General features: G+C 40.7%; 1 protein-coding gene across 4 annotated transcripts; it reads left to right on the top strand.

Moving 5' to 3' along the window:
- Positions 1–26,109, top strand: LOC115221387 (zinc finger protein 2). 4 transcript variants are annotated; one of them, XM_036510695.1, is made up of 3 exons: positions 1–540; positions 17,330–17,439; positions 22,957–26,109. In XM_036510695.1, exon 3 carries the CDS (start codon positions 23,703–23,705, stop codon positions 25,986–25,988), a length of 2,286 nt encoding a protein of 761 aa, XP_036366588.1. In that variant the 5' UTR covers positions 1–540; positions 17,330–17,439; positions 22,957–23,702; the 3' UTR covers positions 25,989–26,109. The 4 variants fall into 4 exon arrangements, with proteins under 4 accessions (XP_036366588.1, XP_036366589.1, XP_036366587.1 ...); XM_036510694.1 differs by lacking the exon at positions 1–540 and adding an exon at positions 651–1,631; XM_036510696.1 differs by lacking the exon at positions 17,330–17,439.
- The last annotated feature ends 574 nt before the right edge of the window (positions 26,110–26,683 follow it).

The raw sequence follows: 26,683 nt of genomic DNA, 5'->3' as shown, positions 1-26,683 counted from the left end.
ACCACCGAAGACGAGTGAACAGGGCGTTGGCTTCTTAATTGAGAAGGGTTGCTGGCGGAGGTAATGCTGCGCCCTTGAATAAGGTAAAGGAAATAACCCCCTCTAATGCACCTAGCAGTCTGGTAGAGCAGGTAGAAAAGTAGAGAGAGAGAGAGAGAGAGAGAGAGAGGAGAGAGAGAGGGGGAAGGAGAGAGAGAGAGAGGGGGAAGGAGAGAGAAAGTAGTAGGTAGTAGAATCGCCGAAATGTCTGTCTTGCTGGGAAATGGTTATTAGAGATTTCGAATGAGCTCGAATAAAAACAAATATATGATAATCTGCAACTGCTACCACTAACACCAGTAATTACTACAATATCTGTTACTGCTACAGCGATCGTCGTTACAACGAACACTACTGAAGCATCTCGCAGTTCGAGCAAAACTTTACGAAGACGGATGAGATTCGAAGAAGAAGAAGAAGAAGAAGAAAAAAATTCATTGAAAGAAAACTCCACCACAATGGCAGAAATAAAACACACGAAAGAACTGCAATTGACACAAGGTAATAGACACGGAAGCACGTGACCTAAGGTCACTTCCGGTTGCCATATTTTTTACTGTCTGCCTGCCTGCCTGTACGTACGCCCGCATGCATGTATGAATGTATGGATGCACGTACGTGTGTGTGTGTGTGTGTGTGTGTGTGTACGGATGTATGGATGTACGTACGGACAGCAATCACTTTAAATAATAACCCCGTACGACACATGCGCATGACGACACTAAACAACTGGTTGTTATCGTTGTAAGTCGCCCTTGCCACCGTCGTTGTTGTTCGCATTATTGTTGTTGTTGTTGTAGTGCTGGTGCTGGTGGTGGTCGTGGTGGTGGCGGCGGCGGTGGTGGTATTCGTCAATCTTATGGCGGCACTTGGTGGTGGTGGTTGCACCCTTTTTAAAAAAAAAAAATTTTTTTTTACCTATTTTGATTCGTTGCTAACTTCAAGTCTAAGGGAGAGTCCCTTCCCTTTTTTTCCACCCCCACCTTGCTAGGCCCACCACACTCAGTAATAACGTGAGACCGTTTTAGATCTTAAGCTTTTCAAATTAACAAAACCTTCATTTTACCACTTCCACGTATATATATATATTCATATATATATATATATATGTGTGTGTATATAAATTTACATACATATTACTAGTCATCGACCCAGCACCGGACCAACAACCCCGATCGTCCGCGCGTACAATTTAACATTTAAAAACAATTTACCCCTGATTTGTATGATATATATATATATATTATATATATATATATATATATATATGTATGTATGTGTGTGTTGAAGCACCTATTGTTTACCACCAACCCCACTAAATTACACGATCTTATTCTCATTTAAGTTATATATATATATATATATATATATATATATATATATATATATATCACACACGCACACACACAGAGGAAATCCGTATTGTGACCTGTTCAGGGTTTTCGAGACGGCCTGATCCCTTTCATTACAAAGAGGAAGAGCCAAGAACCTTTTCTTGTATTTTTTCATTTTCTCATCATATATATATATATATATATATATATATATATATAATATGTATGTATAAAATATTACAGATCTAACAAATGCAGGTGAGTTTTTTTTCGTTTTTTTTTTCACGTTTATAAAATGGTATTGCAATAATTACCTTACCGTGTTTTACCTGTCTAGGTGATATGATATGTAGTTTTTGAAGTTTACACGTCTTAAAAGTAATTCATAATATATATATATACACATACATACACACACATATATATATCTTTGTATGCATATTTGTATCTGTGTATGTGTGTCTCTCTCTCTCTCTCTCTATATATATATTATATATATATATATATATCTTTGTATACATATTTGTATCTGTGTATGTGTGTCTATATATATATATATATATAATATATATATATATATATATATATATATATATATATATATATATATATCTTTGTATACATATTTGTATCTGTGTATGTGTGTCTATATATATATATATATCTTTGTATACATTTGTATCTGTGTATGTGTGTCTATATATATATATATCTTTGTATACATATTTGTATCTGTGTATGTGTGTCTATATATATATATATGAATGTGTAATGTGTATCACTAAATTGCTCACACTCGTGTATATAATGTGTGTAGTGTACATTATAAGTAACATGAAATGCATATTTCATAAATTACCTTTCTATAGATCGGGTGAGGGCACCCGTTGTGTGTGTGTGTCTCTGTGTGTGTGTGTGTGTGTGTGTATTTGGTCAGGTAGTGTTGAAATAAGGTCAAATTCATAAATAGTCGATCATGATTGCGGTGAAGATATCAAGTTGTGGAAATCAAAATGTTGACACTTTACTAGGTCAGACTTTACTTGCAATTCCTGTTTTCTTTCTCTCTTTTATGGCAGTTTGCTTGCACCCGCTGGCTGCATTTTTTTGTTTTTGGTCAGGCTGCACTCAAGTCTCGCACCTGACTGCGGTCAGTTGCAACCGTCTCGTGTTTGTCTGCATTCTGGTGGCCGTACGTCTGTGGTCAGTAAGTATTCCTCTCTAATCAGATTGTCAGTGGTTGCGTTTACATACACTTGCTTATCAGCCATACACGTGCTGACCGAATCGACTGTTTACAGGTACTGATTGTTACGGTGTGGTCAAGTTTGTACTTGGTAACTGGGCAGCAGCCTGGTCAACAAACACCCACTGGTTATCCTTGTCTGGTCAGCAAATCGTGTGTAAATAAAACTTGCGCTTTCTACTGATTGCGAGTGTTTGGCGCTTGCCAGACTTTCGACAAACACCAACATAGAGATAATGGATTATTTAAGCTTTTCGACAATTTCTGAATAATTCAAAATTCTAAGGAATTATCAACAACAGTAACAAGGTAACACCTCATGTATGGAATTATATTTCAGTTGTGTTCAACTGAGAAAAGTAATGGATTATTGTGGGAGTTAACCTGGATCTAATTCAGTACTAAGGACATGATTTTAGCACCTTGGACCAAATATCTGCAAAATTCATTAAATTAACTCATTTGTTATCATATTTCTGTTGAAATACACTGCCATTGATTCAATTAACTTTGAAACTAATAAAGAATCGGTAATTATTTATACTGTTTGGAGCATAAATTAACATGAGGTTTTGATGGACAACCCTTTAACATGTGTGGGTAACCATGTAGCTCCTCTAAACTTGTTTGCTTGTGGCCACTTCTCTTAAAGTTTAACCTCTAATCTAGCATAAAGCTGCCTCCCTCTTTTCTCTGTCTCCAATTTGTTGAAAGGCACCTTAATCTTGCAAGATTGTCATAAAAGAAGCACTCTGTACTCTCTGTAAATTGGTTGGTGTTTTGAAGGGCATGTACTCTAGGTACGCATCTTACCAAAACAGGCATCAGAGCATGAGGCAGTTAAGACTCACCAGATGCTATCAAATTGTCCAACCCATTGCAACATGGAAGATAGGCACTACAAAATGATGGTGATGATGACTTTAAATCAGAAAGTTTGTATCGGGACAAGAGTCCCTTTAAGGTGGCGAGCTGGCAGAAACGTTAGCATGACGGGCGAAATTCTTAGTGGTTTTTCGTCTGCCGCTATGTTCCGAGTTCAAATTCCGCTGAGGTCGACTTTGCCTTTCATCCTTTCGGGGTCGATTAAATAAGTACCAGTTACGCACTGGGGCCGATATAATCGACTTAATCCGTTTGTCTGTCCTTGTTTGTTCCCTCTGTGTTTAACCCCTTGTGGGTAGTAAAGAAATAGGTATTTCGTCTGCCGCTACGTTCTGAGTTCAAATTCCGCCGAGGTCGACTTTGCCTTTCATCCTTTTGGGGTCGATTAAATAAGTACCAGTTACGCACTGGGGTTGATATAATCAACTTGAAGCGTTTGTCCTTGTTTGTCCCCTCTGTGTGTAGCCCCTTGTGGGCAGTAAAGAAATAAGAGTCGTTTTCAGGCATGTTGCTATTAAAAAGTGTAAAGTGTAACAAATATTTTCGAAGTTCATAACTTAATAACCATCAGTAGCAAATTGAGCTCTGAGGAACAACCTGTAGGTTTTGCCATCAAAATACAACATACTCCACTATGGATTTAGGACTATACTGTCCACTCCACTATGTCCACTATGTAGTGTGGTGGTAGTTAAATATACCATATCAGTTTTGTATGCAAGGAGGTTGTGCAGTCAGTTAAACTTCTAGATAATTTTAAAAAGACCGAGACATGTAGCAATGGGATCTTTTCGGTTTGAACGGCAGTTTTTTCTAGCGGTGTCATATGAAATTGTCACCCATAATTATGACCCTAGTATCGATCTATTGCATTTCAATCTGCTTTAGGTTTAGGGATGGGGGAAAGGGTATCTTTTTTTTCTTCACAAATGTAAATGAACCCAATCTGTTTCTTAAACGAGGGACATATTCATATGGCATAGAATGTTTTTTTTTTTACCTCAATAGACGTCATTGATTGGTTGAAATTGCAGAAATTGAAGAAAAAAAACTCAACAAACTATAGAATTTTCTCAATAAAGCCAAGAGAAAAAGATGTTTTAAAAACACATTCTACCAGTATACAAAGTCTAAAAGTGTTTAGTTACGTGGAAATTATTTTTAAAAACTGCTGTTCAAACAGAAAAGATCCGCAATGTCCTCTGAGGCAGAACCATTCAACTTCTGCCGTTGTGGAAAATGAATGTTTAAATGAAATTTGTTTTATGAATTTCAAGTGTACACTGACTGAATCCCTCTTCATTCTTTGTAGTGAACCAAAATGTATTCAGTTGATGCGTGCTTGAAATTCTCTTTAGCTGGTTATATTCATCATCATCGTTTAGCGTCCGCTTTCCATGCTAGCATGGGTTGGATGGTTCAACTGGAGTCTGGGAGGCCAGAAGGCTGCACCAGGCCCAGTCTGATCTGGCAATGTTTCTATGACTGGATGCCCTTCCTAATGTCAACCACTCCGTGAGTGTAGTGGGTGCTTTTTACGTGCCACCGGCACAGGTGCCAGACGAGGCTGGCAAACGGCCACGATCGGATGGTGCCTTTTACGTGCCAGACGAGGCCACGGTCGGATGGTGCTTGGTACATGCCACCGGCACGGGGGCCAGGCGAGGCTGGCAACGGCCACGATCAGATGGTGCTTTTTACGAGCCACCGGCACTGGTGCCAGATGGGGCTGGCAAACGGCCACGGTCGGATGGTGCTTTGTACGTGCCACCGGCACAGGGGCCAGGCGAGGCTGGCAATGGCCACGATCGGATGGTGCTTTTTACTTGCCACCGGCACAGAGGCCAGTCGGGGCGGCGCTGGCAATGGCCACTGTCGGATGGTGCTTTTTACGTGCTACCAGCACGGGGGCCAGTCGGGGCGAGGCTGGCAACGGCCACGGTCGGATGGTGCTTTTTACGTGCCACCGGCACGGGGACCAGGCGAGGCTGACAACGGCCACGGTCGGATGGTGCTTTTTACGTGCTACCGGCACGGGGGCCAGGCGAGGCTGGCAAACGGCCACGGTCGGATGGTGCTTTTTACGTGCCACCGGCACGGGGGCCAATCTGGGTATTCAGTATATAAATATGAATTTGAAATAATCATTGGGAAATAATTCTGGATTAGATAGAATCTTCAAGTAAAAAGTTCATTTAAAGATTTTTTTTTTTAGTTTATTTCTCGGAGAATTTCTTGCAATTTTCTACTAGGTGTACTATCCAAACTGTTGGCAGTTTGCGTTTTATCAACAGAATGACATTACCTATTGCTCTCAGTGGTTCAATCAACTTAACTATAAATTGGTAACATTGGGGAGTACATCCTATGACCCTTTTTTTACTATATTCCCAGTGAAATTTACTGGCTTAATTTCTAAAATAAAAAAAGGGTTTAGTAAAAGAATTTTGTCATTATTAAGGTGGTGTACGAAACATAGTATGGAATTTTGATGGAAAGCTTTTAGTTCAGTTTAAAATATCGATTTTGTATCATGGAAGCAAGGCAGATTGAATACTGTAAAATTAATGTTTTGTACCTTTTGTGGTTAATTTCAACTCCATAAGGATGGAGCCTCCCAGCATACACTTCTTGAAAAACGAAAATGCCTTTAACTTGTTAGCATTCAGCTTACTCTGTCAAATATAATGCTTATATATTCACATAGTTTTGAATTTATCATGTACTAGCAGTATCGCCCGACGTTGCTTGGGTTTGTTTCAACCCTTTAGAATTGGAATTTTTGAAAAGTAAAAATTTTGCATTATGTAGCTGGTTAGTCTCTTTAAGTGAACATTTTTCTGGTTGAAATACACCGAAAAATGGCAACACAGCAGTCAAAAAATTGTAAAAAATATGGATTTTCATAGAAAAAAAAGCACCTTTTTGATGTAAATCATTTTTGGTGTTAACATGGTCTGATTTGAATTTTTCTTCTACGGAATGAAGAGCAAGCCTTCTACCATACTCTTAATTTTGGTCAACCTTGCGCCGCAGGGTCTCGGAGGAGATAGTGTTAGTTGAAGGCTACTAAACCTGCTATACACAGACAACTTCAGCTTTTATATATATAGACTAGCAGTATCGCCCGGCGTTGCTCAGGTTTGTTTTGACCCTTTAGAATTGGAAGTTTTGAAAAGTAAAAATTTTGCATTATGTAGTTTGTTATTCTCTTTAAATGAAGATTTTTCTGGTTGAAATACACCGAAAAATCGTAAAAAATAGGGATTTTCATAGAAAAATAGCACCTTTTTGATGTAAATAATTTTTAGTCTTAACATGGTCCGATTTGAATTTTTTCTTCTTATGGAATGAAGAGCAAGCCTTCTATCATACTCTCAATTTTGGTCAACTTGCGCTGCAGGGTCTCGGAGAAGATAGTGTTAGTTGAAGGCTACCAAACCTGCCATACACACAGACAACTTCAGCTTTATATATATAGATTATCTTGTGGCTTTGAAATTTTGATGATGCACTTGAATAATATTTGAATGATATTGGTAGGGTCGGTGTGAGATGTGAGATCTGGCCAGTTTGAACATAAAACAGGTTGAATATTTTTGGCTGGTTTAAATGCTAAAGGGTTAATAATAGTAGAGCCCCCTATAATTAACAGTAAAGTTCCTTTAGATATGAGATCAGTATGTTTGCAACTTAATAATTTGTGCTATAATCACTCCCCTTCAAGGCTGGTAGCCTCTTTTTGTAAGATGTCTGTAGGCATATGCATGACCGATTAAGAAGTTTGCATCCCAGTTACATGCTTCAGGGTTCAGTGTCTTCTACTATAGCCACAAACTGACTAAAGCTTTGTAAGTGGATTTGGTCAATGGAAACTGAAAGAAGCCTATCACACACACGAGTGTGTGTGTGTATAAACATATATATATATGTATATATATATATATATATATGTGTGTGTGTGTGTATATATGTGTGTATATATATATATATATATATATATATTATATATATAGTACATACATATAAGAGGAATGACCACTAAGTGGGCATCCATTATGCTAGAAGTAGACCCCCCATGGTCTTACCACTAAGAAAGGATTGTTCTCAAAAAAATTTAGTAAATGCCTGTGTGTTCTGGTGTTTGCTAAATTTTCTTGAGAACAATCCTTTCTTAGTGGTAAGACCATAGGGGTCTGCTTCTAGCATAATGGATGCCCACTTAGTGGTCATCCCCCTTATATGGATGTAATATAATTTTTCTGAATCTTCAGATTTTTCAATATGCTAGACCACTGGTTTTAAATTGATATTAATCAAATTAATATTCCAAATTATGAGGTAATTAATTTGATTCTCAGACCAGGCTGTGTGTTGTGTTCTTGAGCAAGACACTTTATTTTGTGTTGCTCCAGTTCACTGGAGCCAAGCTGTATTGGCCTTTGCCTTTCCCTCAGATGGAGGGAGCAGGTTAAGGAGGGGATCGACACTTTTGAGAGAGCACGTATCCTGCATGAAGAACTTAAGCGAGCTGCACTGCTCGTATAGTGAATGGGGAAAGCTTGGTCTGCAATGTTTGCAGTCGTGTATGCTTGTCAAGAGCAGGGCTCATTAGCCATCAACGGAGCTGCAAATGCAAAATTTAAGTTAGTCCTAGAGCACACAATGTTCCTGAAGGTCGGCAATGGTCTTCCTCGGTCACGAGTGGACGGCCATCATCATATATATATATATGTAGATAGATACGATATACATCTACCAAATTCACTCACTTGGCTTTGGTCAGTCTGGAACTGTGGTGGAAGATGTTCAAAGTACTGTGTACTGGGACTGAACCTGAGATCAAATGGCTGGGAAGCGAGCATCTTAGCCACATAGCCATGATAATGCTTATACACACCTCAGCCAAACCTATAGAAAAGTATTTGAGGCAATATATGAATGAGGATAAAGGCAGTAAAGAAATCTGTACAGAATGACAAATGTAGATACACAAAGCAATTGGCTGAAGAGGCTGGATTAGCTGCCAAATAAAGATTTAAGATCACTGTACACACAGGCGCAGGAGTGGCTGTGTGGTAAGTAGCTTGCTTCCCAACCACATGGTTCAGGTTCATTCCCACTGCGTGGCACCTTGGGCAAGTGTCTTCTACTATAGCCTTGGGCCGACCGAAGCCTTGTGAGTGGATTTGGTAGACGGAAACTGAAGGAAGCCCGTCGTATATATGTATATATATATATATATATATATATGTATGTGTGTATATGTTTGTGTGTCTGTGTTTGTCCCTCCCAACATCGCTTGATGACCGATGGTGGTGTGTTTACGTCCCCGTAACTTAGCGGTTCGGCAAAAGAGACCGATATAATGAGTACTAGGCTTACAAAGAATAAGTCCTGGGGTCGATTTGCTCGACTAAAGGCAGTGCTCCAGCATGGCTGCAGTCAAATGACTGAAACAAGTAAAAGAGAGTAAGAGTTAAGAGATAGTAATGAAAAGACTGCTTAGTGGAGCCCAAGGAAGGTACCATGAAGGTACCAAGGAAGGTACCTGTACAAGATGCAGATAGAATCAAAATAACTGATGAAAAAGCCAAACTAGAGCAATGGAAGAACCACTTCCAAACTATCCTTAATCGCCCAGAGCCCATCATTTCTACCAAAATGAAAGAAGCAGATAAGGACTTGGAATTCAACGCTGGAGAGTTCACAGTCAACGGAGTCGTAAAAGTTATCCATAAATTAAAAAATGGAAAATCATCAGGGTTACATGGAGTTTGTGCTGAAATGCTTAAAGCAGAGGTCAAAACATTAACCAATTATTTTGCAAAAAGTTTTGCAAAATATCTGGATCAATGAAGAAATACTGAAAAACTGGGAAAAAAGGAGAAGTCGTATACTGTCAGCTTAACATGACAGTCCCATAGAGGGAATTACACCACTGCTATTTAGCCCTAGGAAGCATCAACGCTTCCTGTCGGCCTTGACACATTTCCTGTGTCCTTATGTTTACAAAGGGGAGACAAGCACCCCCAACAGCTAGGCCTGCATCCAGAGACTAGTTTCTGAGTCTTCCTAGTCATCAGTCTGGAGTAGCATGGCCTGCTAGCTGAAGATACCTGTCTAGGCTTTGTAAACATATCATCATCATCATCATTTAACGTCCGTTTTCCATGCTAGCATGGGTTGGACGGTTCAACTGGGGTCTTGGAAGCCAGAAGGCTGTACCAGGCCCAATCTGATCTGGCAGTGTTTCTACAGCTGGATGCCCTTCCTAACGCCAACCACTCCGAGAGTGTAGTGGGTGCTTTTTATGTGCCAGACAAGGCTGGCAAACGGCCACGATCGGATGGTGCTTTTTACGTGCCACCGGCATGGGGGCCAGACGAGGCTGGCAACGGCCACAATCAGATGGTGCTTTTTGCGTGCCACCAGCACGGGGGCCAGACGAGGCTGGCAACGGCCACAATCAGATGGTGCTTTTTGCGTGCCACCAGCACAGGGGCCAGACGAGGCTGGCAAATGGCCACGATCGGATGGTGCTTTTTACGTGCCACCAGCACGGGGGCCAGACGAGGCTGGCAAACGGCCACGATCGGATGGTGCTTTTTACGTGCCACCAGCACGGGGGCCAGACGAGGCTGGCAAACGGCCACGATCGGATGGTGCTTTTTACGTGCCACCAGCACGGGGGCCAGACGAGGCTGGCAAACGGCCACGATCGGATGGTGCTTTTTACGTGCCACCGGTACGGAGGCCAGTCGGGGCGGCGCCAGCAACGGCGCCCCCCGACTAAGTTTATTCACTGAATTACCAAAGAAAGCTGATGCATCAGACTGTAATAATTGGAGGGGAATCATTCTATTATCAATCACCAGTAAAATATTTACCCATATCATATTACAGTGCATCACAACAGTAGGAAACTAATTACTTTGTCAAGAGCAAGATGGAATCAGGAAAGGAAAATCGTGTATCGACAATATTTTTGTAATTTGCCAAATACTCCTGCAATCTCATGAATGGAACTCATCTTTGTGCATGCTGAAAGGAAATTGTTTTGCACCCAAGTTGCACCCCAAAACTGTAAAGAGAACTGGTTGCTTCTTTACACTTTTGGGGTGCAACTTGGGTGCAACACAATTTCCTTTCTTTTTGTTTCTAGAAACTACCAGTCAGGAACGAAACGCAAGTTTAGAAATATATACAATTCTTTATTCTCTTGGTTCAACAATGAAACACGATGGTATACTGGTATCCACCTAGTTCAACACAGCAAGGCTGAATTCTAACGTTTGTAAGCTTCTTACAACAATTCAGCATTAATAGAACAGGTTAAATCCTAAGCGTCTGGGACAGGAGAATAGGCTGATCACACGTATAAAAATACGTCCTTTCTCTTCTATCGCCGTGTCTCAAGTCCCCGACGCTATTAAGGAACGCTATAGAATTTATTCTTCAGTCTCTAGCGCATGTGCATGAGGGAACTTTCTTATGCCTTTCCAGAAGGTTCCAACCCCGCACACGCACACTGAAGAAGGATGTTCCGCACACACACACTGAAGAATGACGTTGTGTGTGCGCACACTGGAATATGACGTCACTACAAAGGTGACGTTCCGCACACGCACACTGAAGAATGACGTTGCGTGTGCGCACACTGGAATATGACGTCACTACAACTTTGAAAAAGCTTTCGCTAGCCTTTACTGAGATACACTTTGGAAGATTCTCAGACACTACGGTTTCCCACACAAATTAGTCAAGATGATTCATTTATTGTATGAAAACTTTGAATGTCAAGTTATATACAACAACAAACTGACAGATTTGTTCAAAATCAAAACTGGAGTCAAACAAGGATGCTTGTTATCACCAATCTTATTTTCATCGGCAGTGAATTGGTTGATGCAAAGACCAATAGAAGAATATAGACTAGGTATAGAATGGAACACACCTCATCTATGAGATTTAAATTATGCAGTCGGAATTTGTTTGTTCTCATATGTGCCTCAAGAGTTGCAGGACAAATCTGAAAGACTTAGTCAAATAGCCAACCCATAGGTCTCAAAATCAAGAAGAAACCATACAGTCTTTGTAAAAATATAACAGATGCTGACCATGTGACTTTGAACAACAAACCAATCGCTATTGTTGACTGCATTCATGAAATATTGGGTTGTCTGGAAAGTTCATGCCGATTTATAGTAGCTTACCTTTCGACTTATTTTAGAACATGGTTGAGTCCACAAAATAGGATTTGACTACACCTCCATTTGGAGCACAGTTTAAGCTATCTTTTCGTGGAAGAAGGTTTATGTTCCTATAACCTGTGTTATTTCTGCAACCCTTTAAAATGGAAGATAAGAAAGTTCATTTTTGGCACTTGATGCTTTGGGAACCAGATAAAAATTGCTGCAGCTCGGCTGGGATGTGTTACCCCACCCTCCGTATTCACCAGATGCTGTTCCTTTGGATTTCCACTTATTCAGGTCTCTGCAGAGTAGTCTTAATGGTAAAAGTTTCATTTCCTTGGATGGCGTAAAAAGATACCTTGATGAATTCTTTGCCATGAATCCACCTCAATTCTGGGAAGAGGGTATTTTCAAGTTAAAGGAAAGATGGAGACACATTGTGTAACAAAATGATTCATATTTGGTTGATTAAAAATGTAATGGTAAGAATTTATTGACCTTTTTCTTTCCTTTAAAAATCGGCACGAACTTTCCGGACAACTCAATAAATACAAGAATCAGCAAAGCCAACCAATCATTCAGTATGGTAAATTCAATGTGGAAATCATCAATACTCAGCAAGATTACCAAAATATGATTTTACAAAAGAACATACACAGATCCTCCTCTATGGATCCAAATGTTGGAAAACAACCAAAAGTATTTAAATGTTTACAAAAAATTTTGAAGGTCTGCTGGCCAAATCATCATCATCATCATCATTGTTTAACGTCTGCTTTCCATGCTAGCATGGGTTGGACGATTTTGACTGAGGGCTGGCGAACCAGATGGCTGCACCAGGCTTCAATCTTGATCTGGCAGTTTCTACAGCTGGATGCCCTTCCTAATGCCAACCACTCCGAGAGTGTAGTGAGTGCTTTTTGCATGCCACCGGCATGGGCACCAGTCAGGTGGTACTAGTAACGACCTCGCTCGTATCTTTTACACATGCCACCGGCACAGGTGCTAGTAAGGCGATGCTGGTAACGATCACGCTCGAATGGTGTCTTTTATGTGCCACCGGCACGGCATGCCACTTGTGTAAAATTACAGCTCCAATACCACTTTCACTAGCATCTGCTGCCACTACTATTTTTAAATTTGTGTCGGAATGTGATAAGGACAATTCTAATGTTCAAATGGTTTTAATTTCTTCAAGGGCTTTTTGACATTGTTTGACCAGTTCCACTTAACGTCCTTTTTTAACAAGTTATTCAGGGGTGCTCTTAAATCATGTATATTTGCCATGTATACCTGGTAGTAATTTGCAAGCCCCCAAAATGCTTATAACATTGTAATGTTGGTCAGTGAAGCATATTTTTTATTGCACTTGCCCTAGATGGGTCAAGTCTGCATCCATTTTCATCAATAATCTGTCCCTAGATATTCTATTCTTGGCATAAAAAATTCACACTTTTCTTCACTGAGCCTAAACCCATAATATGTTATTCTTTCAAAGGCTTTTTTAACATGTTCAGCATGTTTTTATGAGTATGTTGTCAAGGTAAGCTACAGTGAAATCCATACCTGTGAGTATAACGTCCATAGTTTGCTGGGAAATGTCAGGTGCTACCTTTATAACAAAGGGGAATCGATTAAATTTATACAACCCTTTATGGATATTTATTGTCAATCATTTTGAACATTCCTCATCGACTTTTACCTGCAAATATGCCTCAGGTAGGTCCAACTTGGAAAATAATTTTCCTCCATTCAACTTTGTGAAAATTTTTTCCATTCTTGGTAGTGGGTAATTATATGACATCAAACATTTGTTTAACCCTTTCGTTACTGTATTTATTTTGAGATGCTCTGTGTTTCTTTCAATTATTTAAAATATAACAAAGAATTTAGTAAAATAACTTAGTTATCATTAAGCTAGTGTTAGGAACATAAATAGCGACTAAGGTTTGGTGGTATATTTTAATGCAAAACTTATGAAAACAAGACATTTACACTACAGAGCCAGAGCCGGTTATGGCCGGGTTGGTAACGAAAGGGTTAATCTCGTTGAGAAATCAGCACTTACTTAGATTTTTTTTTCTTAACATAAACTTTTGGGGGTGCCCACTTTGAGTAATCAATTTTTTTTCAGTAATGCCAGGCTTTTCAAGTCTATCCAATTCTTCATTGACTTGTTTCAATGCTGCGAAAAGTACCATTCTTTTTGGTTTAAATACCAGTTTAGCATTTTCTTTCACTTGAAACTTGGCCTCTGTTTTGGTGCAAAGACCCAATTCCTCAGAAAAAACTTCAGGAAAAACTGTTTTAATTCTGTTTTAAATCCTCCAATGCCTTATTTGCACTGGTGGAAGAACCATTCACATTCTTAGACGAAATATTCATTGGTTAGTCTCATAAGTTAAATAGATCCATCCAACCTGTTCCAAATAAATTTGTCGTATTTTCCAACACAAAAACTTTGGCTTTCAAAGTTTTTCTATGAAATGTAACATCTCTTATCATTTTGCCCATAAAATGCAATTTTTTTCCTGAAACACCTCATACAATTTTCAAACTTTGCTTTAATCTAGGTTTCCCTATTTTTTTCCATGCAACTGTATTAATTATTGTGATGTCCCTGCCTGTATCCAGTTGTAACTTGATGTTCACGTTATTCATTTTTATGGACACAAATTTTCTTTTCTGAGCCTCATTTAGAATTTTTTTATAGCAATAAGGCGCAGGAGTGGCTGTGTGGTAAGTAGCTTGCTAACCAACCACATGGTTCCGGGTTCAGTCCCACTGCGTGGCATCTTGGGCAAGTGTCTTCTGCTATAGCCCCGGGCCGACCAATGCCTTGTGAGTGGATTTGGTAGACGGAAACTGAACGAATATATATGTATGTGTGTTTGTCCCCCTAGCATTGCTTGACAACCGATGCTGGTGTGTTTACGTCCCCGTCACTTAGCGGTTCGGCAAAAGAGACCGATAGAATAAGTACTGGGCTTACAAAGAATAAGTCCGGTGCTCCAGCATGGCCGCAGTCAAATGACTGAAACAAGTAAAAAAGTAAAAGAGAATACATTCTTTCTAGAATTTTTTTTATTTCACTATACAACGCAAGTTTCTGTTTGATTTTTTTCCACAAATAAAACATTTAGGATTTTTAATACACTGTCTTGAGGAGACTGTTTTGCCTATCTAGACAATCTTCCCAGGACTGCCTGTCTGACCTGCATTGAGGAGCAGGTCCTCTGCATGTCGCTCACAAATAAAACTATTGTAGCCAACAGCTGTGATTCGTACCTAGTTCTTTAACGCAAAGATGGACTGAAGCTACTTCCTTGACTCATGAGTAAAGGAAAAGTAATATAGTCCTAAAAGGACCATGTACCTTTTCTGAGAGACATATACTCATTGCATGTACCTTTTCTTCCAACCATGTACCTTTGCTGAGAGACATATACTCATTGCATGTACCTTTTCTGAGAGACATATACTCATTGCATGTACCTTTTCTGAGAGACATATGTACCTTTTCTGAGAGACATATACTCATTGCATGTACCTTTTCTTCCAACCATGTACCTTTGCTGAGAGACATATACTCATTGCATGTACCTTTTCTGAGAGACATATACTCATTGCATGTACCTTTTCTGAGAGACATATACTCATTGCATGTACCTTTTCTGAGAGACATATACTCATTGCATGTACCTTTTCTGAGAGACATATACTCATTGCATCCTTTTCAGGAGTACTACAAGTACATTTTCCTGTGAAGATTCTTCTTCTTGCAGTGTCGCTCTGCCCAGCTTGTATTTGGGTATAAGACCCTTGTCTTGAGAGTAAGAGCCCACATTCTCCTTGGTGTTCACTTTCTCCATCTAACACATACACTTAAAAGATTCTGCTGCAGTCATACTGTACCTGTGGTTGTGTCACATTCGCATGTGAAAACATGGTAGAATGCAGCTTAGCTTGTTACTTTTGAAACAGACACCAATATGAGATTTATAGTCATGTGTAAAATTACCCAAAATTTGCAAACTCTGAAAGTTACTCTTTTACTTGTTTCAGTCATTTGACTGCGGCCATGCTGGAGCACCACTTTTAGTCGAGCAAATCGACCCCAGAACTTATTCTTTGTAAGCCTAGTACTTATTCTATCGGTCTCTTTTGCTGAACCACTAAGTTACGGGGATGTAAACACACCAGCATCGGTTGTCAAGCGATGTTGGGAGGACAAACACAGACACACAAACACATACACACACATACATATATACACATATATATTTCTTTACTACCCACAAGGGGCTAAACACAGATGAGACAAACAAGGACAGACAAAGCGATTAAGTCGATTCCATCGACCCCAGTGCGTAACTGGTACTTAATTTATTGACTCCAAAAGGATGAAAGGCAAAGTCAATTTGAACTCAGAACGTAACGGCAGACGAAATACGGCTTCGCATTTCGCCTGGCGTGCTACCGTTTCTAGCAGCTCGCCGCCTTAATATATATACACATATATATACACATATATATACACATATAATATACACATATATACGACGGGCTTCTTTCAGTTTCCGTCTACCAAATCCTCTCACAAGGCTTTGGTCGGCCTGAGGCTATAGTAGAAGACACTTGCCTGAGGTGACACGTAGTGGGACTGAACCCGGAACCATGTGGTTGGTAATCAAGCTGCTTACCACACAGCCACTCCTACGCCTATTATTAACTTTTTATTTAATTTATTGCAAAAATGAAATCTAGTTTTCATAATTTTGTATCGTGGTTCTGTACATGTCACCTTAGTGCCATGCACTGATAACAGGGTGATATACAATACCATGGAATGGGGTAGACACCAAATGTTTCCACTTGATGTATTCTCAAATACTCTGCCAACAAATGTAACCAATCCAAGTTAACTTTCAACAATTTCCTGCAACTCCACAAACTCTTAAATGACACCTTACGACTTCCTGCGATTTCTCATCTGTCGCTCTCACTCAAACATGTTGCCACTTATACAAGTTTGGCTAGTCCATTCTCACAGGGGGTGTCATGATTCTTGCCATAACACATAATTAGCATACAAAACTAAAATTTGCTAACCAACCACATGGTTTCGGGTTCAGTCCCACTGCGTGGCATCTTGGGCAAGTGTCTTCTGCTATAGCCCCGGGCCGACCAATGCCTTGTGAGTGGATTTGGTAGACGGAAACTGAAAGAAGCCTGTTGTATATATGTGTGTATATATATATATATATATGTGTATGTCTGTGTTTGTCCCCCTAGCATTGCTTGACAACTGATGCTGGTGTGTTTACGTCCCTGTCACTTAGCGGTTTGGCAAAAGAGACCGATAGAATAAGTACTGGGCTTACAAAGAATAAGTCCCGGGATTGATTTGCTCGACTAAAGGCGGTGCTCCAGCATGGCCGCAGTCAAATGACTGAAACAAGTAAAAGAGAGTAAAGAGTAAAATATGAAATCTGTGACAACTGAAAAGATCTGTTTCAACTCCTTGATTTTCTGCAGAATTTTGAATATTTATTTCGGTTTTAATCTTTAACATTGGAAAATGCCTTTAAAAAGGGAGAAAAATTCATTCCATATCTTTTACTTTTCAGAAAAAACTACAGAGATGGAAGGAACCAGCATTATTACACAAGGTGCCACATTGGTCATCTAAGTGCTACTATATGGTACTGGCCCTTGGTCAACAAACAACAAGAACAGGGTGAGGAAAATTGACTCTCTTCTCAATAGCTGTTATAAAACTGATCAAATGATGAGTGTTTTGACAATGAATAAAGATTACATCCTTGACTACGTGAGTTGTGAACACATTGTAAATTGATTAATGACAATGCTGATGGAAATGGCCACTGGCTTGACTCAGTTATGATTGACTGTGTGTTTTGTGAACATCATCATCATCATCATTGTTTAGCATCCGCTTTCCATGCTAGCATGGGCTGGATGGTTCAACTGGGGTCTGGGAAGCCAGAAGGCTGCACCAGGCTCTGTCTGATCTGGTAATGTTTCTACGGCTGGATGCCCTTCCTAACGCCAACCACTCCGTGAGTGTAGTGGGTGCCTTTTACATGCCAGACGAGGCTGGCAAACGGACACGATTGGATGGTGCCTTTTACGTGCCACCGGCATTGGGGCCAGGCGAGGCTGGCAAACGGCCACGATCGGATGGTGCCTTTTACGTGCCAGACGAGGCTGGCAAACGGCCATGATTGGATGGTGCCTTTTACGTGCCAGACGAGGCTGGCAAACGGCCACGATCGGATGGTGGTATTTACATGCCACCGGCATTGGGGCCCAGGCGAGGCTGGCAACGGCCACAATCGGATGGTGCTTTGTTTAATGGCAACATTGGTGTACATTAGATTACTAGTTATGTTACAGCAATGACTGAATATGTGTGCAGCGAACAGATGATGTAAGTTGTTCAATGGTAACTGTTGTGTACTATGTGACTACATATGACATTAACTATGTGAGGTCTGAACACATAATATAAGCTGTTTCATGGCAACACTAATGTACACTAGTTCATTGATTGACATACATTAAGTATATGAGCTGTGACATCTGCAAAATTTTCTCTCTCTCCATATATATATATATATATATATATATAGGCATGCCCTATATCACCGGGTAGATTTTGCGTCTGCGCAGAGGTTTGAAAAGTTAAGATTTACAAGTCGTTTAGATCAACACATGGTCTAACGCTCTGCGCATCTTGATTTAACATAGGCGTCTCGCTGATGAAACTGGCCTTAGCAAACATATTCTGTCTGTTTTGCTAGAAAGAGGTAGAAACTGATCAGTCCGGGATGTATCGTTAATGGTAAATGTTTTTGATTTTCACTCTCGATGAATTTATCCCTTTTTTGTGTCCCTAGCACTTGGCATCCTTATTTAGGAGCCCTTAATTATATTTCTATATGAATAATATTTTGTCTAATGACTAATTCGTCTTTTGTGCTGGGCCACTAGTAGTAATCTATGTTATTACCCTTTTTTGATTATATATATATATATATATAAGGCATAGGAGTGGCTGTGTGGTAAGTAGCTTGCTTACGAACCACATGGTTCCGGGTTCAGTCCCACTGCGTGGCACCTTGGGCAAATGTCTTCTACTATACCCTCGGGCCGACCAAAGCCTTGTGGGTGGATTTGGTAGACGGAAACTGAAAGAAGCCCGTTGTATATATGTATATATATATATGTTTGTGTGTCTGTGTTTGTCCCCTGTGAAGGCGCATGGCTCAGTGGTTAGAGCATCGGGCTTACGATCATGAGGTTGTGAGTTCGATTACTGGACTGGGCTGCATGTTCTGTTCTTGAGCAAGACACTTTATTTCACGTTGCTCCAGTTCACTCAGCTGTAGAAATGAGTTGCGACATCACTGGTGCCAAGCTGTATCGGCCCCTTTGCCTTTCCCTTGGATGGTATGCATGGACGACTGCTGGCCTTCCACAAACAACCTTTCCCGGACTTGTGCCTTGGAGGGTAACTTTCTAGGGGCAATCCCATGGTCACTCATGACCAAAGGGGATCTCCTCCTGTGTTTGTCCCCTCAGCATCGCTTGACAACCGATGCTGGTGCATTTACGTCCCCGTAACTTAGCGGTTCGGTATAAGGGACTAATAGAATAAGTACTAGGCTTACAAAGAATAAGTCATGGGGTTAACGGAGAAAATAGTCTTTGGATGTGGCAAATGTGTGGGTACAATAAGCCCTAAAAATGCGCAGTGGGATCATTAGAAGTAGTAGATAGCTTCTGTTACCTAGGAAACCAAGATAACAGAGGAGAAGGAAGTTCTGAAAGTGTAGTCGTTAGAATAAGAATGGACTGGGCGAAGTTCAGAGAGCTTTGTCTTTGTTGGTAACTAAGGGCCTCTCCCTCATTGTGAAAGGCAGATTGTATGATGCCTGTGTATGAACAGTTAAGTTACATGACAGTGAAGCATGGACTTTGACTGCAGAGGACTTGCAAAAGCATGAAAGAAATGAAGCTAGCATGCTCCACTGGATGGGTAATGTCAGTGTGCATGAGTGACAACGTGTAAATGACTTAAGAAAAAAACTGGGTATAAGAGGTATCAGATGTGTGCAAGAGAGAAGATTGCGCTGGTTTGATCATGTAATGCATATGGATGAGGACAGCTGTATAAAGAGTTTGCCAAGTTCTAATTGTGAAGGGAACCTGTGGGTGTCACTGAAGAAATGACAAGAGACTGGAAGTTGTGTGGATTTGCTGTATTTGATAAGTCACCCACTACACTCCCGGAGTTGTTGGCGTTAGGAAGGGCATCCAGCTGTAGAAACACTGTCAGATCAGACTGGAGCCTGGTGCAGCCTCCTGGCTTCCCAGACCCCGGTCGAACCGTCCAACCCATGACAGCATGGAAAAACGGACGTTAAACGATGATGATGATGATAATGATATATGAGACATAGACATAGAGAGTTAAAGTGTTGGACACACAATTTTTAAGTTCATGGTTTTAATTTCCAGGCCAGGCAGTACTTAGTGTTCTTGGGCAAAGCACTTCACTAATTGTTGTTCCTATCTACTCAACTAAAACTGAGCACCACCAGCTGTGTGTGTGTGTGTGTGTGTGTGGTGGGCAGTTTAACCATGCAGTAGAATAATGTCTTGTTCAAGAGGAGGGAATCTAATCAGCTTGTAGGCTCATGGTAGATCTTTTCACCCACATATACCCAAAGCCACATATATTTGCATGTGTGTGTGTGTGTGTGTGTATACTCTTTACTCTTTTACTTGTTTCAGTCATTTGACTGCGGCCATGCTGGAGCACCGCCTTTAATCGAGCAACTCGACCCCGGGACTTATTCTTTTGTAAGCCCAGTACTTATTCTATCGGTCTCTTTTGCCGAACCGCTAAGTAACGGGGACATAAACACACCAGCATCTGTTGTCAAGCAATGCTAGGGGGACAAACACAGACACACAAACACACACGCGCATATATATATATATACATATATACGACAGGCTTCTTTCAGTTTCCGTGTGGTAAGTAGCTTGCTTACTAACCACATGGTTCCGGGTTCAGTCCCCCTGCCTGGCACTTTGGGCAAGTGTCTTCTACTATAGCCCCGGGCCGACCAAAGCCTAGTGAGTGGATTTGGTAGACGGAAACTGAAAGAAGCCCATCGTATATATGTATATGTATATGGCATGGGTTGGACGGTTCAGCTGGGGTCTGGGAAGCCAGAAGGCTGCACCAGGCCCAGTCTGATCTGGCAGTGTTTCTACAGCTGGGTGCCCTTCCTAACGCCAACCACTCCATGAGTGTAGTGGGTGCTTTTTATGTGCCACCGGCAATGGTGCCAGACGTGGCTGGCAAACGGCCATAATCGGACGGTGCTTTTTACGTGCCACCGGCACGGGGACCAGCGTGTGTGTGTGTGTTTGTCCCCCCAACATCGCTTGACAACCGATGTTGGTGTGTTTACGGCCCCGTAACTTAGCGGTTCGGCAAAAAGAGACCGATAGAATAAGAACTGGGCTTACAAAAGAATAAGTCCTGGGGTCGATTTGCTCGACCAAAGGCGGTGCTCCAGCATGGCCACAGTCAAATGACTGAAACAAGTAAAAGAGTGATGCAAAGCTACCTGATGATGTGTTGATAAAGAAATGCCACAGATATCACTAACCAGACTTGAAGTGGTGAATATAAATGTTCACACACACACATGCACACATTCACACACATTCACACACACACACATTCACACACAGACACACACACATTCACACACAGACACACACACATTCACACACAGACACACACACACGACAGACTTTGTACAGTTTCTGTTTCCCGAATTCATTTACAAAGTATTGGTTGGCTTCAGCTATAGTAGATATTTGTCCATTGTACTGTATAGTAGGACTGAACCTGAAACCAGTGGATTAACTGTCTCTTGTCATCAAAACACCATCGAAGCAGAACCGAGAACTGTGTTCGCCAGAAGAGACATTTCTAATTTAAAATGGTTTTTATATTTAACCCTTTAGCAATCAGATTACTTTTTCAAATAAACTTATTTATTCACATTATTGTGAATTAATTATCTATTGTCTTCTAACTATGAGATTTCGATAATGTGGTTGTATATTTTTCTAATGACATTGTAGGGATGGTGTGAGAGGCAAGATCTGGCGCAGCAGTGGCTGTGTGGTAAGTAGCTTGCTAACCAACCACATGGTTCCGGGTTCAGTCCCACTGCGTGGCATCTTGGGCAAGTGTCTTCTGCTATAGCCCCGGGCCGACCAATGCCTGTGAGTGGATTTGGTAGACGGAAACTGAAAGAAGCCTGTCGTATATATGTGTATATATATATATATATATATATATATGTGGTACCAGTGCCGGTGGCACGTGGCACACAAGAAAACCATCCGAACGTGGCCGTAGCCAGTACCGCATTGACTGGCTTCCGTGCTGTGGGCACGTAACAAACACCATCCGATTGTGGCCGTTTGCCAGCCTCATCTGGCACCTGTGTCGGTGGCACATAAAAACACCATCCGAGCGTGGCCGTCTGCCAGCCTCGTCTGGCACCTGTGTCGGTGGCACATAAAATCACCCACTACACTCTCGGAGTGGTTGGCGTTAGGAAGGGCATCCAGCTGTAGAAACACTGCCAGATCTGACTGGACTGGTGCAGCTTTCGGGCTCCCCAGACCCCAGTTGAACCGTCCAACCCATGCTAGCATGGAAAGCGGACGTTAAATGATGATGATGATATGTATGTGTGTGTTTGTGTGTCTGTGTTTGTCCCCCTAGCATTGCTTGACAACCGATGCTGGTGTGTTTACGTCCCCGTCACTTAGCGGTTCGGCAAAAGAGACCGATAGAATAAGTACTGGGCTTACAAAGAATAAGTCCCAGGGTCGATTTGCTCGACTAAAGGCGGTGCTCCAGCATGGCCGCAGTCAAATGACTGAAACAAGTAAAAGAGTATTGTCTTGTAACTATGAGATTTCGATAATGTGGTTGTATATTTTTCTAATGACATTGTAGGGATGGTGTGAGAGGCAAGATCTAGCCAGTTTGAGCATGAAATATATAGAATATTTGGGCTGGGTATGGTTGGTTTAAATGCTAAAGAGTTAAAGGTGTTTTGTTTTGGAATACTGATTAAAAACTACCTGTTATTTGATTTTTTTTTAAAGGAATGTCTTCTATTTGCAGGGTGAGCTGTGAAAATCGACTCTTGTCTTGCCAGCAACAGAATACTTCATGGTTATCACGAAACACAATTGCACAATAATTGTTTTGCTAATGACCAGCATTCACATCACCTCAATTCAAGCAAACAACCAGAATTTTTGTCCTTTGCTTTTTGATCGGAAGATGGTAACAGAAATGTAACCAGTGCTTTTTGTTAATTCATAAATGCAAATTTTCATTGTCACCATACTTGGTTTGTTGACATTTTAATTGTACTACGGAGGAGTTTGAAAAATATTTCATTCTAATTGGAGATGTACTTTGATGGTGGAAACAAATTTGTTTTGCATGTGGAATACCTTATGTCCACTCTATACTACTGACTATATTAATAACTGCTGTCAAAAAAAAATATTTTCACAAAAAAAAAAATTATCATTTTTTTCTTATTTTACTTTCCACTAAACCCCTCCTCCCTCTCCCTTACAATTATCTATTTGCTATTGTATATCTGATATATATATATATATATATATTCCAGATTGGATATGCTGGCCTAAGATTTGTTCATAATCAGTAGAGAAGCTGCTGTTGCACTGAGGAGCTCAAGTTCTGGTTAAATAGAATATCTCTCACGTGGTCTTTTTCTATCTACATACACTTTCACAGAATCATACACATATCACAAATAACAAAAGCAAGTTGAGGGAAAGAAAATTTACAAGTTTACTTACTGTTATAAATGTGTGTTGGTGGAAATTTAATCCATGCTGTCTCCACAAGAAGGCTTTTTAAAATCTTACTGTGGTACTTTGTCTACAGATGAGGAATTCTTGAGGCCGAAAGCAATTATGGCATCTGAAAGTGACCTCTTCCGGTCAAGAAGCTTAATGGCGCTAGACAGTGACTGGTTTCGATCTCGAGGTATGATTCCTCCTGATAGTCTCTTTAGACCCAGGAATGTAGTGAATCCTGAAAATGATTATCAGCGTGCTCGAGGCATGATGGCTGCTCAGGAGAATGAATTGTTTAAGTCAAGGAGCATGATAACTTTAACGAATGAGCATACGAGACATAAGAATATACCTGCTTATGAGAATGACTTTTTTAGACCAAAAGGAATGATATTCTCACCTGACAACTGCAATATACAAAGACCTTGTAATCAACTGAACAAAGACTTAAATGAATCCATGAGAATGAAAGGATTTGTACCTCATAACACTCCTGAACTCATGAACCTGAAAGGGATCATGCCACATGACTCAAATGAAACCCTGAAATCAAAGAATTTATCCATGCTTGGTTCTGATCTGTTGAGGACAAAAAATTCCCTACATCCTCAAGAAAGTGATTATCTCCGGTCAAAGGGTATTTTCCATCATGAACATGATTTGGGCAGATCTTCAAAGAACATAATACCTCAAGACAGTATGATGTTAGGATGTGACACTAATGATTTGCTGAACTCCAAAGATTTGGTAGTTCCTAACCCTGATAATGTCGATCACATGTTGAGACCTCCTCCGATGACGGAAACTTCAAAAAGTCCACACCCCGATTATCTCCCTCCCAAAATCAGTGGCGGTGAGATGATGAAGCCTCAGTTTTTGTATCCACCAGTCAGCAACCAGCATAGCAATACTACTCTTAATTCAAAATGTTTAGAGAGAGTGCCAACGACAACTACAAATACAACAGGCATCACAACCACGGCAACATTCAGCTCAAATGGAAGTGAACACTGCACCAGTTTATCCTCATTAGACAGCTCTGTTAATCCTGTATCACATCCTGCTTGCTCTTCGGCTAATTCTCATAATTCTTCTTCCACACACTCTATCATGCATTCTCCTGTTACTAACTGCTCTGAACATGTTCAGACTACTAATTGTGATTCTTGTACAACAAGCACTGACAACATCAAATCTTCTCCCAGTCACATCATTCAACACAATGTTCAACAAGGAAAAGATAATATCAATATCCAGCAGATGAATATGGTTAAGAAAGCTACATTCTCTTTGAAAGGTCCATATGAGTGCAAGTCATGTCACAAATGGTTTTCCACTTCAAGCAATTTGTCGGTTCATAAGAGAGTTCATTCAGGTGAGCAACCCTATAAATGCGGGATATGTCTGAAAGCATTTTCAACATCAAGCAACTTGACTGAACATCTGACCACTCATTCTGGTGAAAGACCATTTGAGTGTGAGATTTGCCACAAGCGTTTCTCTCGATCCAGTAATCGTAAAGTACACATGAGAATCCATTCTGGAGAACACCCATTCAAATGTACAATGTGCCCAAAAGCTTTCACCACATCAAGTAACCGGACAGTTCACATGCGAACTCACTCGGGTCAGCTCAGAGATTTCCAGTGTGATATCTGCCCTAAAGCCTTCTCCCAAGCACGCTACCTTTCAGAACATCTCAAGATTCATTCAGTTGAACGCAGTTTTGAATGTGACTATTGCAACGAGATTTTCCCTAAATACTTTGAGTTGACTCGTCACCTAAAGAAACACACTGGGGACAAACCCTTTCAGTGTGATGTTTGCCAAAAACCGTTTTCCCGTTCCAGTCATCTGACTGTCCATATGCGTTCGCACACAGACGAACGTCCGTATAGCTGTGACACTTGTTCTAAGACCTTTTCCACATCTAGTAATCTTTCAGTCCACAAAAGAGTTCATTCTGGTGAGCAGCCATATAAGTGTGAAATATGCTTCAAAGCATTCTCGACATCAGGCAATTTGACCGAGCACATGACTATTCATTCAGGAGAAAGACCTTATGAATGTGACATCTGTGAAAAAGCATTTTCAACATCTAGCAATAGAACTGTCCATATGCGGACTCATTCTGGAGAACAACCATTTGCATGCGACATATGTTTCAAAGCTTTCACTACCTCTAGTAATTTAAGGGTTCACAAACGGACTCATTCAGGGGAACGACCATATAAATGTGATCAATGTCCAAAAGCATTTTCCCAGTCTGGACCCCTCAATGCTCACAAAAAAACTCATTCACATGTACCTTTAGCTTAAAGGTACACACACACACACACACACGCGTGTGTGTGTGTATATTTGTATGTGTCTATAAAAGTATATGTATATATGAATATATAACTATATGTTGTATCTTGAAAGGGTCATTTTGCCAATAAAAAATAATCACATTGGTGCCATTTTGCTTTTTATTATTATTATTATTATTATTAGTAGTAGTAGTAGTAGTGCCGGTGGCACGTAAGCGAACCATCCGATTGTGGCTGTTGCCAGCACCGCCCTGACTGGCCTCCATGCCGGTGGCACGTAAAAAGCACCATCAGATCGTGGCCGTTTGCCAGCCTCACCTGGCACGTAAAAAGCACCATCCGACCGTGGCCGTTTGCCAGCCCCGTCTGGTACCTGTGCCGGTGGCACTTAGAAAAGACACTCACTACACTCACGGAGTGGTTGGCGTTAGGAAGGGCACCCAGCCGTAGAAACATTTCCAGATCGGACTGGGCCTGGTGCAGCCTCCTGGCTTCCCAGACCCCAGTTGAACCATCCAACCCATGCTAGTATGGAAAGCAGACGCTAAATGATGATGATTATTATTATTATTAGTAGTAGTTGTAGTAGTCAACTAAAGTTGTGAGCTGTCAGAATTGTTAGTGTCAGGGAAAAAAATATGCTGCAGTACTTGTCCTAGCTCTTTACAATCTGGGCTCATTAAGGTTAACTTATCTTTTACA

Source organism: Octopus sinensis, linkage group LG18, assembly GCF_006345805.1.
Source record: "Octopus sinensis linkage group LG18, ASM634580v1, whole genome shotgun sequence".
Classification (NCBI taxonomy): domain Eukaryota; kingdom Metazoa; phylum Mollusca; class Cephalopoda; order Octopoda; family Octopodidae; genus Octopus; species Octopus sinensis.
This window is presented reverse-complemented; position numbering and strand designations above follow the sequence as displayed.